The sequence below is a fragment of the Cydia pomonella genome, chromosome 5 (assembly GCF_033807575.1).
Source record: "Cydia pomonella isolate Wapato2018A chromosome 5, ilCydPomo1, whole genome shotgun sequence".
In the NCBI taxonomy this organism is placed as follows: domain Eukaryota; kingdom Metazoa; phylum Arthropoda; class Insecta; order Lepidoptera; family Tortricidae; genus Cydia; species Cydia pomonella.
The window spans coordinates 9744810-9764987 of NC_084707.1; the positions used below are offsets into that span (position 1 = coordinate 9744810).

The 20178-nt window shown below is 38.4% G+C and overlaps 1 protein-coding gene across 2 annotated transcripts in view; it reads right to left on the minus strand.

Annotated features, from left to right (window-relative positions):
- The window catches only part of LOC133517695 (RB1-inducible coiled-coil protein 1), a 31594-nt gene that overhangs the window by 5149 nt on the left and 6267 nt on the right, over nt 1-20178 (minus strand). For both annotated transcript variants that reach the window (XM_061851063.1, XM_061851064.1), the window contains exons 4-20: nt 17649-17893; nt 16344-16471; nt 13325-13536; nt 11280-11494; nt 9921-10103; nt 9306-9478; nt 8498-8684; nt 7099-7382; nt 6595-6651; nt 6371-6500; nt 4554-5086; nt 3791-4025; nt 3183-3353; nt 2534-2652; nt 2022-2175; nt 1247-1384; nt 417-528 (exon numbers count right to left, since the gene is read on the minus strand). In XM_061851063.1, coding sequence (XP_061707047.1) covers nt 417-528; nt 1247-1384; nt 2022-2175; nt 2534-2652; nt 3183-3353; nt 3791-4025; nt 4554-5086; nt 6371-6500; nt 6595-6651; nt 7099-7382; nt 8498-8684; nt 9306-9478; nt 9921-10103; nt 11280-11494; nt 13325-13536; nt 16344-16471; nt 17649-17893 — 3276 coding nt within the window. The remainder of the gene's footprint in view (nt 1-416; nt 529-1246; nt 1385-2021; nt 2176-2533; nt 2653-3182; nt 3354-3790; nt 4026-4553; nt 5087-6370; nt 6501-6594; nt 6652-7098; nt 7383-8497; nt 8685-9305; nt 9479-9920; nt 10104-11279; nt 11495-13324; nt 13537-16343; nt 16472-17648; nt 17894-20178) is intronic.

Below are 20178 nucleotides of genomic sequence, written 5' to 3' on the forward strand. Positions count from 1 at the left end.
TTATTTATTTAAATGTAATTTGCTAGCAGAATATATGTTTAAATTTTGTATTCAAATGATTGGTGAGACGGCTTTTCAAAATTTTGGAACCAAGGCTTAGTAGTCTCAATTTTCCTAGTTCTTCCCTAAAGCCTCGGCCACGCTTGGAGCCTACGTTCCGAGGCCGGCTGATCGTGTTTTCCACATAGTTCCGTGAGTACGGCGTACCTGGCCTGTGCCTGTGGCCGCAGCACTCGCAGCGGGGCGGCGACGGTGGCGGCATGCGGTACTGATGCCGTGTTTCCATGTAGCATGAGTATGACGTAACGTACCCTTGGCTTGTGTCGATGGTCGCAGCATGGCGACGGCGTCGGCTTCCATAAACGCTTCATAATCGTGTTTTGCATGTCGTCCTGTGGCAATGCGCGGTGTGGTACCTGGCTTGTGCCGGTGGTCGCAGCAGGGCGGCGGCGGCGGCGCGGGCCGCAGCGGCCGCACCCGCACGCGGTAGAAGCGCGACGCGCGCGGCATGTGGTACCGGTTCCCGCTCTGTAATAAACAAACATTTATATTCCTTGTCATTATTTTGGGGCTAAACACTGCCAAATGCTTTTACTACAGAGGGCGTTAACAACCCTAAAAAAAGTCAGTAGTCTATGGTTTATCTTTTCCACTATATATATTAACGTGATTGACATTTTTAGATTATTATTAATTATTAACGGAATACTCAACATACAAAAAAAATTGCAATAAAAAATATTTAGGGTTTATAGGTGAGCTTTCAGTTCTTAAGAGGAAATATTTTTCCACTCATAAATATTTTCCATTTTCATGATTTTTAGCATGTTATTGAAACAATAAAAAACTAGGTTTATAGGTTTTCGTTTTTTTCAATTTGCAATAAGTGCAAAAAAACGAAACCTATAAACCTAGAATATATTATGCTGAAGCGATCGACATGAAAATCAAAGAGATTTGTTAAGATTTAGTCAATGAAAACAGTTTCTCCCGAGATGGAAATTCCATACATAAAGTACAGTTATTTCGTTAGAATCGCAAAGCTATTCTTTCCTTATAAGTATATAAATAAAAGAAATGTCTAGTTTTTTATAATTTCAAACATGGAACTCGAACACACGGAAACTGAAACTTTGACGAATACAGTGCGTTGATCTTTGCAACGCCCGTCTTGGATTATATAGTTAGGCCCCTAGTCAGACTCGACGACAGTCTGGTGTCGCCAATCGGTGGATAGTGATATTACCTTCTTAGCGTAGCAATACTCCTTGGACTCGACGACGGCCACGGCATAGAGCCGGCGATCCGACTCGTGCTTCACTTGTATGCTGAGATCGAGGGCTGGCAGACAGTCGCTGTGTACGAAGTACATTATCGACGCTTCCTGGAATAATCACAGGTTATACTTGAATAATTTTATCTTTGCTGAAACTGGTTTCCAAGTTTTTGACCCCGAGTCTACGTCCAGGCTTTCAGCTCTTCCATTTCCTCCTTTGTGGAACGGATTATATGGGCTTTTGCTCTCTTGCATTTTTTTTCTCGCTTCTTTTTTCTCGGCTCGCAGGCCGTAGTTTGAAGACCCTTATGCCAGACCATCAAATAATTCAACTCAATTAGCGTACAGGACAACCTTCTTTTGTTTTGCTTAAGACATAATAATATAACTTTATTGTACATAAAAGAGCACGTTACATAAGGAACACAGTACATACACAAGAGTTTGTACAAACATGACAGTATGGGGTGGTCAAACTTTCGAGTCCTAAACTAGGTAAGCACATGATGGGGTCATTCACAAAAGTTTATTGGGACGCGCAGTTAAGCTACGCGTCGTTTTAAATTTGTCTTATTATACTCCGTTATCTAATACTATGCTCCATAGCTCGCCCAAATGCATGCTTCGTCTATATCGTCAGATTTCAGGTTTATAAAGCAAACGCAAACTACACTTTTAATTTCAGACCTACTTTTATTTCACATCTGATGCGTTTTGGTCTGACGTGTATGTAACCGTATAGTACCTGCATGACGGTGTAGTTGTAGTGGTCGGGGTCCCACATGACGAGCACGGTGTGGCCGGGCAGGCAGGAGGACAGGCTCAGCGTGCCGGCGGACAGGCCGAACGGCGTGTGGCAGCGCCCGCGCTTCTTGCCTTCGCGCGCCGGCGACGACGACCTGACAATCATAACTTTGTACCTCAATCGCCCGCCTCTTATTGGTCTCCTGGTTTTAAACAACATTCAGTAGCCAATTTGGCAATATAAATAGTATTGATATTGCCAAATTATCATTTTGATCATAAGACCGAAACATGCACATGATGTGCCAGAGAAATTCCCTATTTAACAACATGTAACTAAACGTGGCATATGCAGGTATATGGTACAAAGATCCTCCATTTTTATTTTTCATTACATTACTTTATTCATTGAATTTTAAATTTGATAATTGATACTTAATCAACCTGCCTGCTTCATTATAAAATATAACCTATAACGAATCATTATCATACAAAGATTCATAGCTGACTCACCTTCCTTCACTGTCTTCCTCCTTAGCTTTGTCTGCTTCCTCAGCTTTCTTCTCGAGTTCCTTCTTGAGATCTTGCACTTGCTGCTGTAGCAGAGCCTTCTCATTTTCAAGCGTCGCCAACTAAAAAACAAATACTATTTTTAATCAGATTTCACTAACAATATTATTAATTAATCAAACAGTACTGCTAGGCTATCCTCTTTGGCTGATAAAGAAATAACTCTCCGAATGCATCTGATCTAGAAGCCATTCCAAGATCAAGATCAAAAAGAAGAGAGAAGAGATTTATACTAGATACTAGATAGTAAAAAAGGGTATGTAATTCAGGACAAACTGCAATCTGTGCACACAAGAAAGTATGCAATTATTGCTTGGCAGTAGTAACACACAACACTGAAGAATACGAACGCTGCTTTGAGAATAATAGGAAATTCAAAGATGGTTTGACGTTAGCTTTCGTAAGCAGCACTCTGATGGAATTCTATCACATGAAAACTGAAGTTCGTTCGTTAGTCTCGGGTTCGGTGAGCGGAGCCGGATGTTGTCCCTGTACTTGGAGTACTCGCGTGATAGTAAATATTCCCGCTTGCGTATTTCGTTCAGCGGACGATTTTTTCTTTACCTCAATAACGACATGGACTGGGACAAACCTGCGATCGCAGCAGCGGGTCGCACTCGTTGGTCTCGGGGTCGGTCAGCTGCCGGATAGTGTCTCTGTACTTGGAGCACTCGCGTGATAGTAAATGTTCCCGCTCGCGTAGCTCGTCCAGCTGACGATCCTTCTCGGAGAGTAGACGCCGAGTAACATCGTTTATTGTTATCTGGAAATAGATGTCATTACGAGTGCTGCTCGTTATTATTGTACTCTGCTGTCGTGACTATTCTGGAGTGGACCCATGTGGACCTTAAAATAATGTAAAAAAAATCACGTGACTTCATAGTTGGGACAATAACATAATTCCACAGATACAAATTTCAGGCGATCGATTCACGTGGTTAATTGTTTACATATCATAACAATCCCCCAGGGGATTGTTATGATATGTAAATACTTTTATCCCTATTCGGAATCAGCCCTCATGTTTACATTTCACATAAATTAATTAAATTTACTCATTCGTTCGAAAAAAGAAGAATAACCAGTTAATTTATTGGTCCTTGTTTTTGTGTTTTTTGTGTGTGTTCATTTTCTCCGATTCTAACGGGTGTATATTTTGGCTTCTTAAAGACTTCTAGAAGTGCTGATCGTAATTCTTACCTGTTTCTCCGCTTCATACTTCGCCTTGAGCGCATTGGTCTCCTCAGTAAACTTCCGTTGCAACTCCGCTGTCAACTTTGCTATCGCCTCTTCCTTCTCGACTTCGGCGTTTTCTTTCGTCTGCATGACTATAGCGTTGTGACTCGTTATCTCTATCACGTCCGATCGCTCGATCTTTTCAAGGCTGGACTCTGATGGCGACCGGTCCATGTTTGTTAAGGCTACGAGGCGATATCTGTACAAAAAAAAACATAATTGAGTCGCTTAACTTCAAACTCAGATAAATCCAACTGCCAGATTTTGCGATTTTGGTATTATTGGTAATAGGGTAGATCTTTTCTAAGAGGGTCGAATGTATTTATCTGAGTTTGAAGTTAAGCGACACAATTTATTCAGACGGCGATCCGTAAACAATTTAATCTAAATCGTACACTGACTCAGCGAATTAATCTTCTCAAGGCAAATGATCTGGCAGTCAATGCCCCCGTCGGAGTAAACACTCAGTTCCAGGAGTACACATCTACTCTGATATTAGAGGTCGTCCTAGCGTGCCACACGAGTGCTGAATACACCGAAAACAGTTGAAACGGGCGAAAGTGCAGATTAGTGATTATATATATGTAGTCATGTCACAAGGCACAAGGTTTAATATTTCGACGAATTTGCCATAAATGTGGTAAAGTGTAGGCTTAGATATACTTTCAATTTCATAGCAGAGTATCACCAACTCAATTGTGCAAAATGAATATTAAGTGAGCCTTACCTTGATCGCAGCGACTCGATCTCCGCTTTATATTCCAAGTGCATTTTCTCCTGCGCCTCTTTCAGTTCCTTCTGTTTCTGAACATCAGCCTCTTCAAGCTTCTTCTCAAACGACTTAATCTCCTCCCTAGTTTTGTCTAATAACTCTTTTGTATTGTTATGCTCTGTTTCTAACCTGTCAATGTCACTTTGGTGGAGTGTTTTTAATTCTTCCTTTTCTTTCTTTAAAGATTCAATAACGTCATCTTTACTATCGAGGGCTGCCTTCATATCGCTAAGTTCTAGCTCATGGTCCACGGTCAAGCGTTGCGTTTGTTCGCGAAACTTCAAAGCATTATCTTCGCTCTCTTTCTGCCACGCTTCTAAAATTTCTATATACTTTCCTTTTATAAACTTTTTCTGTTCATCAATTTCTTCTTTAAATCTAGCTAGTTCTTCTCGAATTAAGACAATATTAACTCTACATATGCCATATAATTTTAATAGGAAGTCTTGGAGCCTTTCCATGTTTATTTTGTGAGTATCCATATTATCCTACAATGAAAAGGGACTAACATTATTGTATTCTATAACTAGCCTGTGTGGGAACAAAATAGCATGATTCATAGACAATGATATAGCATTTTTAGATGATAGTAGGTATGATTATAATAGAAGATACAGGGAACACTTGATCCAATGGACAGTTTGATCCTGTAATATAAAATTTACCCGGCAAAGAATTAACATTAGAACTAAATTAGCAAAATCGAACACTACTACAATCGAACAGTACTAATGCTTCGAATTGCTGTCTTACATTTATGGGCAATTAATTGCTTCATATTTTCAAAGAACCAAGAATCAATTGTCCCCAGTTTCCCCTACATGATGAGATACAAGCGAAATCATAAGAGAGCGCTACGGTTTAGCTGGTACGGGGCCGGTGAGACAGGAGCAACAGAAACAACTATAGTGCCTCTAATAAGACCTCTCTATCACAACCTTGAACTTGCCGAGAACTTTGACCTCACAGTTTATCTATAATGAATCGGGCATGACTCGCCAATCGTGCTCGCAAAAAATCTGATTCGCCGAAGCAGATGTAAATATAAAGACTGTAAAAACCCATAGAAAGTTGCGTTCTTCAAAACAATATATATATATAAGTCATATACAATAAATGATCACTCGAGCGAACTTTTGTGCGTTGGGACTCCGCTCATATTATAATGCTATCTAGTGAATATCTAAGTGAGAACTACTAGGTGGCTTTTATGGAAGGTAGAGGTAAGGAATGAAATCTCCATGTACCAAAAAGGTGGCGCTATAATACCTAGAATATTTGAAGAACAAATGCAAATTATAGACAGCACAGTTCACTCCGTCAATAATGCCTAGGTTCTTAGCTACTCTAGCGCTACTCTGGAGAGATTTGGAACTATTATTTATTGCAACAGTTCTACCATAAGAGATTTTACTCCTTTTAATTCCACACTCCACATTGGCGTTGGGGAGGTGTCAAAATCTCAGCCCCATACTCAATTTATGACACTGAGACCTTGCTAAAGTGAGAAGTGGTCGTTATTTCAAAGGGACGCCACTCTGTATAAAGACAATCTTTATATTTCAGTCATCTAGCCTTAAAATGCGATGTTTTTATAAAAATGCACCGTAATAACCAGAGAGGTCCCACCAGAACAATGTTTACGGGCTTAGATTGACCTGACGTTCGTCCCGACCCCATTCCAAGCTGGACGGTAGCGACTCCTCGATGTAAAACTCCGAGTTCTCGAACTCATTTCGCTCGTCCGCCTCGAGTATAACGGGAAGGCGCACCTCTGTGACCGTGGACACGGCCATGGTGTCCGGGACGCATATGGTCGATGTGTCCACTCTCTGTTTCTGTGATGTGCTCTGTCGGCTGAGACGCTCAAAGTCGCCTACGTCCGTTTCTGATTCAAAGTCCCTGTGCAAAAAACATATTAAAGATTAGCTTAACAATGCACGTAAAATGCAATACTTAATCGATTGCAGTATTTTTTTCTAGCGAAATCACTTACTTCTCAAAATCTACTTGGACATCAATATCTCTCTCCTGGTGATCTGAAGAACTTATCCTGCAAGTTTAGTTATTGTATTAAAACATTTCAAGAATCTTTACTTTATTTTTTCGCCATACTGGCTGAAAACATAAATAGTAATTTAAGTGTTTATTTTGGCTCAACCATACACCGGATACTATTACAAAGCAAGCAAAATCCACACACCACATAAAAAACTTTTCAGCCTTTCGACTGTAAATATCACTAAACTTTATAAAACAATGTCCCCCGTCGCGTTTGTCTGTGTGTATGTATGTTCGCGATAAACTCAAAACGACTGAACCGATTTTTATCCGGTTTTCACCTATCAATGGAGTGATTAATGCTGAAGGTTTAGGTATATAATTTGTTAAGATTTTGTGTAACCCGTGCGAAGCCAGGGCGGGTCCTACCGACTCGTCCTATTATATTTTAACAAACTCAAGAATTAACTTACAGCAGCCACACCAGGCTTCTACGTACCTCTGCTGAAAGAACTTAACAGTCGTCTCCATGTCATAATTCGGCACATCTTTAGCCAGCTGCGGGAACGCCGTGGCTATGAGCTCCACGTCCTCGTCCGTGACCTGCGGCAGCCGCGCGTCGAAGGCCGGCGGCGACTGCGTGGCGAAGGCCGGCGGCAGCTCCGTCATGCCCGGGAACAAGCTTTTGAGGAAGTGCCCTTCGAATAGACAGTTGAAGTCTTGCCGTCGTATGATCTCTTCTTCGTGGATTTTTATTAGTTTCGCCGCTAAGTCTGTTGCCCACTGAAATGAATAGTCACGTTGTATTATCATGATTACTACTTTGCTTTGTCCTTTGGTGGCGAATTACTTCGTTAAATTTGTAAATTGTTCCAATATAGCCATGATTATAAAGTTGTTTACCAAAGCTAGAAATCGGTTATCTAAAAACTGTGACGAATCGTTTAATTTAGTTTCATGTTATATGTTCTCGAGAGGCATCGAATGGAGAGAGCGCCGCAAGTAAATTCTCCTTTATCATGGAATGGATACAAATGAAAACGAGGACAGATTGGCTTCTGCAGTCCCATGACGGCGCACGACCGTGTGGACCAACTTTACTTTGTAATGTTTGTCAAGACAAACAACCTTTGACCCTCTTTGTCTATTTTTTCCTAACCAGCACTAATAAATATAAATAAATATATATTATATGACATTATTATACAAATTGACTAAGTCCCACAGTAAGCTCAATAAGGCTTGTGTTGAGGGTACTTTAGACAACGATATATATAATATAATATATCAACATTTATAAATACTTAAATAAATAGAAAACAACCATGACTCAGGAACAAATATCCATGCTCATCACACGAATAAATGCCCTTACCAGGATTTGAACCCGGGGCCATCAGCTTCGTAGGCAGGGTCACTACCCACTAGGCCAAACCGGTCGTCAAAAACTAATAAGAGTTGAAAATAAGAATCCACTACCTTCTTTGTGCTAAATTAAGGGCTAAGGAATGTAATGCAGGCGCATTTGAAGGTATATTTTCTATATACCTTCAAACGCGCCTGCGAGACCATCCTCCGCCTCGCGATCTTATGCACGTCGCGGGCGTAGACAACGAGCGCGCGGTGTAGTTGCGCCACGATATCAAAGTAACGTGCAGCCTTCCCGCAATATTCGTGAGGGTCAGCTGTTGCCAACGTTAGCCGTGTCCTGTCCGTAAAGTACCTTCAAATGCGCCTGCGAGACCATCCTCCGCCTCGCGATCTTATGCACGTCGCGGGCGTAGACAACGGGCGCGCGGAGTAGATGCGCCACGATATCAAAGTAACGTGCAGCCTTCCCGCAATATTTGTGAGGGTCAGCTGTTGCCAACGTTAGTCGTGTCCTGTCCGTAAAGTACCTTCAAATGCGCCTGCGAGAACATCCTCCGCCTCGCGACCTCGTGCACGGCGCGCACGTAGACGGCGGGCGCGCGGTGCAGCTGCGCCACGATGTCGAAGTAGCGCGCCAGGCGGTTGAAGCACTGGAAGCTGAGCATGGCGTGCGCGTCCTGCACCGACATCGAGTTCTCGATCATTAAAACTGCCCTGGAAGGAAAGTACGTATTAAAACAAGCGAGTTTCTTTAGGCAGTTCAAGCGCTTCTACCTGCTCGACTAACTAAGACTACGACGCGTATTGTACAAAAACAAAGCGAGTGACAAGTCTCTTGCTGTCTCAAGTCTATTGTAATGGTAATGGTATTAGAATGGTCCAAAAAAAAGTTTAAATTTTAATTTTTGGTCACTACTTACCTAATTTGTTTGGTGTAATACTTTTAAAACTCTAGCGATATCTCTAGCTGCACGTTAAGGCGGCACTCAATAATTGTTCTAGGCCAGTACTATCCTCCTAACATAAAGTGCATTAACTTATTCTAATACAATATGTCACACAATTGAATGAAATTTCAAAACTAGTTATTGCACTTAACGTTAGAAGGGCAAAGTTGCACCAACCACAATTTGGACACGTGTTCACGACAGCTTTCGCTGTCATATCATATTGGCGTTGATCGGTCCGTTGATTGTACATAATAAAAGCTACCCATAACTATCGTCCAATTCAGTTAAGTATCTATGAGGTCTCATAAGAACAATTCCTCCACAATAATCTGTAGAATCAATATCACTCAGGTGATCAATAGTAAAAATCATAATATCTACTTACTTTAATCTCGCCTTCAATATATGCGACAGTTCATCTTTGGACTTGGATATTCGTCGTCTAATATCAACTAGAGTCTGGTGTCCCTTGAGCAGCTTTTCGAGTTGGCACCAATGTGACTGCACCAATGTAGGCAATACTGACGGGTCGCATGCGGCGTTCAATCGCTCTCGGTACTGAAATAAAAACAGTGTTATTTAGATTTGGCAAAAACGAAAGGTCGTGCAGGTAATGCACATTTCTTTTTTGGCTATTTGGTTGTTCGAAATGAAAAAAAAATGAAAATATATTAGACATTGGACCGATTGGCCCAAGAGAAAAATTCTAAAATGAAATTTTTATAATGTACAGGGTTTTAGTGGACTGATTTGTAACTTTTAATCCAGAGACGATTGTGTGCCATAAATGTAATAAAAACCGTTTTGAGTCCTATTGTTTCGATTGCTGTCAAAAATTTATTTTAGCAAGTCGCCTGTATTGTCGAAGCTGTCTGGTTGTGCTGGTCGCGTTAAGTTTTTTTACTCCACTGAGCATATCATCTAGCCGGTACAGTTTGTCCAAATGCCTTGCCAACGAAACTTCGATTTTGTACCTATAAAATGTATTTTAGCAAGTCACCTGTATTAGCGAAGCTGCCTGGTCGTGCTGGTCGCGTTCAAGTTTCTTCACTTCGCTGAGCAGCTGATCTAGGCGGTACAGACGGTCCTCGATGCCTTTTATCTGTTTTAGGCCGTGCACATTGGCGTATTCTAGCACGTTACATAGCTCCTCTTCTAGTTCTTTGAGAGGCTCTGCGTCAATCTAGAAAGATTAAAAACAATATGAAACGAAACTGGAAACAGCAGTTTATTTATATCGAGCGTATCGATTCAAACAATCAGCAAACTTTTTTGACAAGTTGTTGGTCAGATCTATAAATTAATATTATAAATGAACCTTTCATTTTATCAACAATTATACATAAATTATACATAAATAGGAAAGTAATTCTGCCTGACTGTTACCTTTTCATGGTTGAATTATTCAAAACGAATGTAATAAAATTAGTCAGGAAGAAATCTTAAATTATCCTAAAGTATCCATCCCTTGGGTTCTGGGAGAGGAAATTACCAAATCCCAGACAGGCGAAGCTGCGAGCGCAGCTAACCAAGTATAAGCCCAAAGAAGTTAACTTTCGAGATTATTTATTAAATATGTAGCTCAAGGATTTGAGGTTTAGGTATCCTTTTGGCGAAAACTACGCAGTTTGTTTACGAGTTCGTTTATATTATCTTAGAATAATTTATTGGCCACTATCAGCCAATTTTAACAATCACTCCATTCAATGCCCGAAGTCAGTCACTAGGTTGGATTAAATAAGAATAGTAACCTATAAACCCACTTTGATAACTCCTTAATAGCTTTGCTGATAAATGTGGTTCTTAGTAACCTGTATTGCTCAATTTACTCATAGCACGACTCATAGATTTTTGATGAAAAAAAACAGGACAGATATATAATATATATATATATATATATAAGCAATCGCAGAAATCAATCATTTTTTATTTACAAAAATACAGTAACATAAGGTGTTAGAACTATTCAGGTACAATGTGTATTTTGCTTGCAAGCAAGCGTGCAAATATAATGTCAAATCTAAGCATTGAAAAATAACAAAATTGAAATTAAGACAAATAGTTAGCAAATTAGGAAAAAGTCAGGCAGTCGCCATAAAACAATAAAAATAATTAGTAATAATCTGGAGAAAAACAATAAAATATTATAAATGATAATTTGAAAATGGCAGCTACGTAATGTAACTAAAAGGCTTGCCTTTTAAATTATCTGGGCCGTTTTATTTTACGTTGTACTAAACACTTTTTTCCTATTAAGATCGAATGAGTTTGTAATCCTGTGTATAGATAACTTAAAAAAAAAAAAAAAAATTTAAAAAATAGTGTGTATAACATTACATAAAATGGTCAACTGTCTTACCAATGCCAATCCTTTTTGGCAGTAGTCTAAAATATCTTGTAACGAAGCCTTGTTGCCCTGGGCCAATATCCAGTGTAGTAACGTAGGTTCCTCCTTGTTTTCATACGAGTGCGCTTTGAACGTGACCCCTTCGTCGGACTCCTCGATCGGCTCGGCGGGCGCCGGCGCATGCTCCGCTTGCTCTTTGCTTGTCGACGCGTCTTTATGACCGAACACTGGAAATGCATCATCATTAGCTGAATAGGTAGAGAATCTGCCTACAGAATTAGTCCGGACACCTAATGTAGCCATGAGTTAAGTAGTAACGTAAACATTTAAATAAATTAGTGCAAGTCTTTATCACATCGCCTTAACCTTAACCCAACTGTGACCTTAATAATTGATTAACATAATTACTGGAAGAGCTTTGGCATTCATACAACATCAAATTATAAGGACTCGCGTCACTCATGGAGTTTCCATTATGGAAATAGGTTTATTTACGAAATTCTCGGGCGATTATCGCAATCGCACTCGAGAGCGTGTGCAGTAAACATGCGATCCTCCTGGGAAAGCTTAATTGCGTTAACGTGTGATAAAATTGATGTCAGGATTTATTTATAATACGTGTAACTCTTGTGTTTAACAACACGAAAATAAAATTAGTGTTCACGCGAGTCTTTGGGCGAGACGAGACGAGCCGAAGCGAGAAACATAAATTAATAACAGTTTTTATCTTAATTATAATTATAATTTTTATCGCCGATTATATGTAGGTATAAGTACCTAGGTACAAAATTAAATTCATTTGTCGTCTCTCAGGGAAATACTCTTTTGTTTTTGACAGGAAAACGATAAGTTTAATTGATCCTAGTCCAACATTTGATGTGTTTTATATTCAACATGTTACTGGGCTAACTAAACGGTATAATACTTAAAAGGATCAAATAAAATAAACACATGTAATTTTAATGAAATTTTTTCAGTTGATCGAGCGTGAAAAACAATTCAAATATAATTAGTCTTCGAGCAACATTCAGTACAACAAGCTAGGGGGCTTGTGCACAAATCACTCAGGCAATCTATTGCCTCACTCAAGAAGTTGAAAAAGTTGTGGGTATAAGACTCCTGATATTAGAACTGAATATTTTTTATTTGTTTATGTATGCATATATTTATTTATAATATGTATCTTGTATATAGGTGTATATAGATTTATGTATATGTTATAGTTTGCATATTCATACTACGGGTTTTATACTTTTTATTTTATTATTATTGATTGCTCTCGTCCTACTTTTATGTGTATCCAGAATTCTCATATTGCTACTGTTTATATTGATTTGTCTTTCACGTATTAGTGTTTGATCCTTTCGCATTTTCTCAAAGGTTAGCTGGAAGAGATCCCTTTTAGGGATAAGTTGGCCTTTGTACATAACATTTTTTTTGGTTTTGTTTTTTCTGTTTTATGTTAATCTATTTATGTGCAATAAAGTGACATACATACATACTTGAGGTTTTTTCGGTTACTTTTAGACCTCTGAGAAAAATACACGTGCTGAGGTCTCCGTATACCCCCTCTCCCCAAACGTGATCTGTCGTGATTTTTTCGTGACATCTAAATCGATCAAATTAATGTGATCATAATATACGTATTTATTTGCATAGACTGACGTCACCCGTCTCGTTTCCCCAATCTCTCGTGAGATCGGTGACCATCGGATCGCAAAAATAGGTTTTTGTGTCGAATCATCTCATGTAAATACTCGTAAGATTGTTGACCCGAGTCACATAAAACTCTATGAACGGTTCACAATCACTCATGGTACACTACGGCTTCTATAAAATGAGTATAAAATAAAATGCAAAAGCAATCCAAAATATTACCTACTATTTAATAAGTACTTATTACTGGCGATCTGTTACTTTAAGTTACAAGTAATAGGTACATATACAATACCTTGCATATTTTTAATACGTAACATTTATACGTAGTCCGTAAACCAATAAAAGTTCCGCGGGTATGTGGCGTAATAAAATTATTACTCGTGCGTAAAATGGCTTACCATCTTCCTCCTCCGATAATTTGAACGCCTCCACTCCAAAGTCTTGATTAGTCTTTTCCGAGCCATCCAAGGGCTGACTTATCCTATAGTATTGACCTTCGAAGTCGGTCTCTTCAAACACGTCGAAGGCCGAGAACCGGTGCGCCTCCGCGTTCAGTTGGAGAGCCGGCAGAATTGGAATCTTGCCTAAAGATTCTAACACTTCGTTGAGACTGAAAGTGAAACGATTGAGCCAATTTGTGACTTACGGAACAATTGCATAATTTTAACGCGGGAGACTATTAGGTGCCATTTATTTTTATGTGTTCGTAAATTTCATAAAGAACTTGGAAATGATAATAACTACGCGGAATTTACAGCGATCCTGTTTCTACTTTCAACGATTTTCTTCAGTTAGCAAAATCTTGTCATTGATCGCAACACGACACAGCATCAGTTTTTTTTAGGGTTCCGTACCCAAAGGGTCAACTGAGACTTCGCTGTCCGTCCGTCCGTCTGTCTGTCACCAGGCTGTATCTCATGAACCGTGATAGCTAGACAGTTGAAATTTTCACAGATCATGTATTTCTGTTACCGCTATAACAACAAATACTAAAAACAGAATAAAATAAATATTAAAGGGGGGCTCCCATACAACACACATAATTTGTTTGCCGTTTTTATAAATAATGGTACGGAACCCTTTGTGCGCGAGTCCGACTCGCACTTTGCCGGTTTTCTTATTATTAAGTAACTTTGGTGAAACCAGATACAATCGCCTTCAGATATATCGGTGTGTCGAAAGTGCACAAAATTAGACTAGAATTAGATTAGAATTATTATTTCCTGTTTAAACATGGCAATAAAGACATGTTCAGATATGTGTGCGCACCTAGGCCGCTTTGATATATCTGAAGGAGACTACTATGGCCATGCACCGATCGAGATTTAATGAGGTGTCGAACGGAATTAGACACGCAACGTGAACGTCAACCGACAGCTACATCGGAGTAATTGTAATACGCACAAACGGTGCAATTTGCATACTGATTTGAGGTTCAAATGCGTAAATAAGAAAGTTTAATCGATCTTTCCGAGGCACACTTCAGAATTAGCAAACAAAGAGACGACGCAGGCGATAACGCTGACGTCAGTTTCTTTAAAAGGTCTTATAAATAATATGTAGTGCCTTGGATCGAAATTAAATAGACATTTATTTATAGACGTTGGCATACAGACTCCGCTAGAGATTGTTCGCGATTTACGGTAATGACTCGGCCATCGGTTTATACAGCGAAGTACAATAGCGGCCAAAAGTCATTATTTTCCTAGTTTCTTCTACATTGAACACACTTATTATAAATGTTTAAATTTAAAATGGTCTTAGCACCGAAATCGGGCACCAAGTCATGATTAACTTACAAGAATAGCTGGTACTTACAAAATTTAATGTTTTTCGTATTTCACTACAAAAACACAAGGAAAAATTCTAAAATAATAACTAGTATTATATATTTTTCCTTAGGAGACCCCCGCTTTTGTGCCTCTATATAAAAAACCCCAACATCCCTCTATATAATTTTTTTTTATAATTAATAATATATATATGTGCCTAAGACGTTTTGCCGCTACTGTAAGCTTGCGTGACGCTGCTACTATTAGATAGCACTAAGTCTATTTCGTGACAGACACATCGTATTAGCCTCGATTGTGTAGAAACTAAACAAGAGTTGATAAAAATGTTTTCTAAAGTAGACCGAGTAGATTTAAACTGAACGGTTCTTAGACTCCATTACTCAAATGAAAGTTAGCCTCAAATACTGATATTTAATATTAGACATCGTAAACGTCGTAGCTTTTCCTTGGATCATTTTACGCTTGATATGTTATTATAGAATCGGTATATAACAATTTCTTAGGATAAAAAAATGTACTTAAGTAGTACTCCATTTTAATTATAATTTAATCATGACTGAAATTGGCCTATTCCGTTATCAACAAGATTGCTACGTAAAATAAATTTCACCTCCGCTTATTACACGATAGATGCTTTGTTAGCTAGAAAATGCTATGCTAAAGAAACTTCTCTATCTCTAGATATTTCCAGTAAAAATATAGTTCATTTCTAGCTATGGGCGATCATTAAATATGCAACTGTTTTTCTGCAAGTCTACATTATGTGTGTTACTCATCGTTTTTTGTTCTATTTGCCAAACACAAAGCAGTGAGTCCAATTAAATATTAATGAGTGGTTTACACGTCCGCGTGGCCGTGGCGGGTGCTTAACAGAAATAGAGCAGCTTTGTACGAATAAAATGCACCATAGATGGAAAGTATCGAAACTTATCAAAGGGAAATCCGCAAGGTCACACGATACGCGACTAAAAGTCTGTACTAGACTAATTAAGTATGCAATCAATAGAATAACAAAAGATTTTTCATACATGTGATTCAAATATCATTTCATGTTAAACCAATAGTGATAAGATCCATTTCTGAATTAGATACGCTATTTTAAGCTTATCACTTTCGTAATAATAGCCGCGGAATATATCATACGTGTATCTGTATATAAGGTCAATGTTGGAAACTGTTCACCTATTAAGGCCATCATATGCTCAGCCATGGTAACGCTAACGATATATAGACACTAAACTTCGCAACCGCATATCTCCTTTTTACTTTGTTTTATGATTTGAACCTTCACTAGAATCCCATAAGGTTGTTTTCTTTTTATTTACGATTGGGTAAGGGGAAGAGAATATGAGAATGGACGTTGGAAACGATGTGTTAATGGTGCAATTTACAAAGGTGATTCACGTCTTTCTTAAATGGTTACAAACACACTCTACGTAGACGAAAAGGATAAAGGATTTGCAAATTCTGTTGTTGTATGATTAAAAACCAGAGTGAACCGAATACAGTAGATAAAAATATCATTGACTACAATAATGTTCACGCGACGCGTGATATCTTTGTATGATAATCAGTTTAGTCTGTCCATTGTAGGTCTATTAGATAATAGTAATGCTAAACTTACGCCGTCAATTGTTCGTGGTACTCGTCTTTTTTTAGGCGATGTTTTCTGAATGATTCTTTGAAATTTCTAGATCTCTCGCAGAATTCGTTGAAGATGTCTTCTAAATTCGCCACAACCGCCGACCAACCCTGTATGAAATGAATAATTGTATATACCTATATTAGATCCAATAAAAAATTAAGAAGTGCTAAAAATAGACTTCACATCCAGACACCAACCCAAATAATTAATTCTAGTCTGATTAAGATCTATAAAGGTGTCGCAAATCGAAACCAATCGAGCAACCTAACCCAATACTAATACCAACAGGTACTAATGATATGAGTCATCATCAATCAACACCTGTATTATTAGTATTAAGACATGTCCAATATAAAAATAAATACCAAAGGCCATATGCGTACAAGGTACAACTATGTATGTACATACACATTCGGTAAATATTCTTCAGTCTCTCCTAGAACACAATGATCACGGCTCCGCGTTAGTTCATCGGGAAGTAGACGTTGCTGTCGCCGCACAAATCTGCTGCCTCTATACCATCGTCGCCGCAGATAACTGATCATTTGTAAACCTTATTGCAATCGTATAAGGTGTATCTTTGATCAGGTAAATGTGTTACTAACAGTAACAAAATGTTATATTTTGATCCTTGTGTTAAGCAATAAAGATCGTTATTTAAATGGGCTTGAAATTACGAACAGAAGTAAAATATTGTTGAAATAACTATTAGACCTAAAAGTCAAAAGCTAGTAAAACTAAACTGCAGGTAATAAAATTAAAACATGTGTTAACGTCGTTCCATAAGTGTTTATTTTTGGCATTTAGAGACGAATACTAAAAACCAGTGATACATACAACTTGACATACACAACGCGTTATAGACTCGGAAGCACGTGGTTTCGAATTCGCTTCCTTTGAAATAGTCGGTTAACACTCATATTGTGGCACGTGCCACGCTACGCACGCAATTTAACAAAGGATACACGTTGCTAAAATGAATGAAAAAACTGCGCCACGGACGACTTCCGAACAACGACATACAATCAAAGAGTATTTTGAATGATCTATGGTTTACGACACGGACCGGACTGTGTTATTTTGAGTTTTATGTTTTTACCATCTTGCTTTTAAGTTGATATCCTGTAGAAGCTACTAATCATACTCATATGTACAAAGTATCTTACCTGATCCGTAATATGATAAGATTCATATACTAGCCGTGTCTTATCCCACCTCGACATTGGCAGAATCATCAACACCTTGATGGAGCCATAACACGAAAAATTGATTGATTGATCTTACCTGATGCTGTAAATGCTGTTCATGTACCAACTGATCGCAGCTCTTAGATACATCATGTGCGAGATCACTGAACTGCTGCGCAAGCGTCGCGCACTTTATCACAGTGTTGACGGTGGGCTGCAGTGAACAGCACATGTCAACGTTCGCTTTCAGCTCCGCTAGGGATTTCCCTTCCACTCCGCTTCGCGTGTCGCTCCGGAACTCGCCTGAGCTTAGCTCCACTATTGGACTAAGGTCGCTGTACACTACAATGCGAAAGTTATATTGAGTGAGCCTTGTAGAAAGACATCTTTATATAATTATTATGATGTGTTGCTATGTTAACTACAAAAACCTCGTGTTTCTACAAACTGTATTGTTAAAAGAGGTCAAATAGAGTTCTAAGCTTTGAAACGGTAAAACTTATAATCGGTGGGTATATTCACACAATTCTTACATTAAGGCACGTTATGAACCTACTATGTTAGAGAAGCTGTATTGAGAAACCGTAAAAAAGCTCTCAAATGAACTGGCTACCCGCAAAGTAATGGGATCTGTCGATCAGGCTATTAAAAATACTTTCATTACAACATTCAACGGTAGGGGCATTTATTTGTGTGATGAGCACGGATATTTTTTACTGAGTCATGGGTGTTTTTTCTATGTACATAAGTATGTAGGTATTTATCTATTTAAGGCCTGTACCGAAAAAAAACTGTAAATTTCAAACCCCTCTAATTTTGTTTCTAAGCAAGATGATTACGGCATTTTTACCGCGATAAAAAGTCTTATTATTATATTATATATTCCAATATAAATAATTCTGGTTTAACTCTGTTCGACTTAACACCAGTAAATATAAGAAATGACTGAAAATTGGGCTTTTCCAAATAGCAAGAAAATTTGCAACATCCTACATGCCTGATTTCGAAACACTAAAAATTAACTCGAAGTTTCGTGCATTTCATAATAAATAACTAATTTAGTATGTTGTCTTTTGAATAGAGGCCTCGAAGCGCCAGATCTCTAGGAACAAGTAACCCTGGGCCCATCTCAAAGATTCCTAATAGAATTTGCGAAAACGAAGCATGCCTGTCAAAATTATCGTAAAAACTGAGGTAGATATATGCGGCTAAAGCGCAAATAACTACGATGAAAGTCAATTCAGTTCTTCGTACGAAGGATAGGATAACTAAAGTTACAGAAAATGTGTGTTACTTAAGTCTAGGCCAATTCGAAAATCATACAATTTTCTTCGTACAAAAATCGCAATTGGTCGTTGACATATTAGAATAGACTAAGAGCTTCAAACGTCCTGCAGTGCCGTTCTCTCAGCCATTATTGGGCTCAAATCAAAAGTGTATTAAAAGAGAAGAATGAAACAGCCAAAAAACATAAACAATTCCAGCAGGTGACTGGCTGATGCAGGCAAATATGAAAAACGGGTACGTAAAAAGCTGCCACTGAATGCGCTAGGAAGAAGCTGCCTATGACTCCTACAGAAAAAATTATGAATAAAAAAACTGACAAATATCTAAATTAAAAGTCTCTTTTTATTGTAGTTATTCTAAAATCCCTAGTTTGTTCTCAATCGCATCATTTTTTTCATTTGAAATTACCAGTTTTTTTTTTCGGTACACCCTTAAGTATTGTATATGATTATGATAATATCGTCGCCTAGCCACCCATAGTACAAGCTTTGCTTAGTTTGGGGCTAGATCGATCTGTGTAAGATTGTCCACAAATATTTATTTATTTATAATTATCACGTCTGGTTGCATCAACCAACCAATTTAAAAAAAAATCATCTTCATTTTTCAAAGCTTCCCGTAAAATAAAAGTATAAGTAGTAATCGTTATTAAGAACACAACACACGGTTGGTGCGATCAGCTTTTAACTTCTTTTCGGGGATTTTGCGAAAGAGGTTTTGTGTGTTGATAAACGTCACCGTAAAATAACGTGATTGATCGTGTGCGTCCGAATAGTGCATGGACCTCCAAGGAAAAGTTTAGAGATATTTGATACCTTTTGTGAATAAGAATAGATAAAACATTATCACAGGTTAGTCGAAAATAAACCTTATATTAACGAAGTAAAGACTATGACAACATGAAGCGTTAGTTACTTTATCGTATGTTAAGGAGTCTTATAAAAGCCCGAGTACCTACCTATTCCTAAAATAAACCATCGTCAAGAAAAGGTCCAACCGCCATTCTGACGCACATCGCTGTACGGCTAATGCACATCACGCCGAGTAAGGTTCATTCACTAGATCTATAATTAAGAACAATTAATGGTATCGACCGCAGATACCCGTAAATTACGACAGTATTAACTCACCGATATAGGCTATAATAATCGAAACGATTTGTCATAACAAGTTTTATTCTGATTTTATTGTCGCTATAACTCCGTACGTTTGACCTCCATTGTCCAAGAAGTAAATTATACCTACTTATTGTCATCTGCACGTGTATAAAAAGACAGATTAATCATCTATTTGTGAAATAGCTAACTTGGGTCATAATTTGTAATCCGTAATGTGGTCAT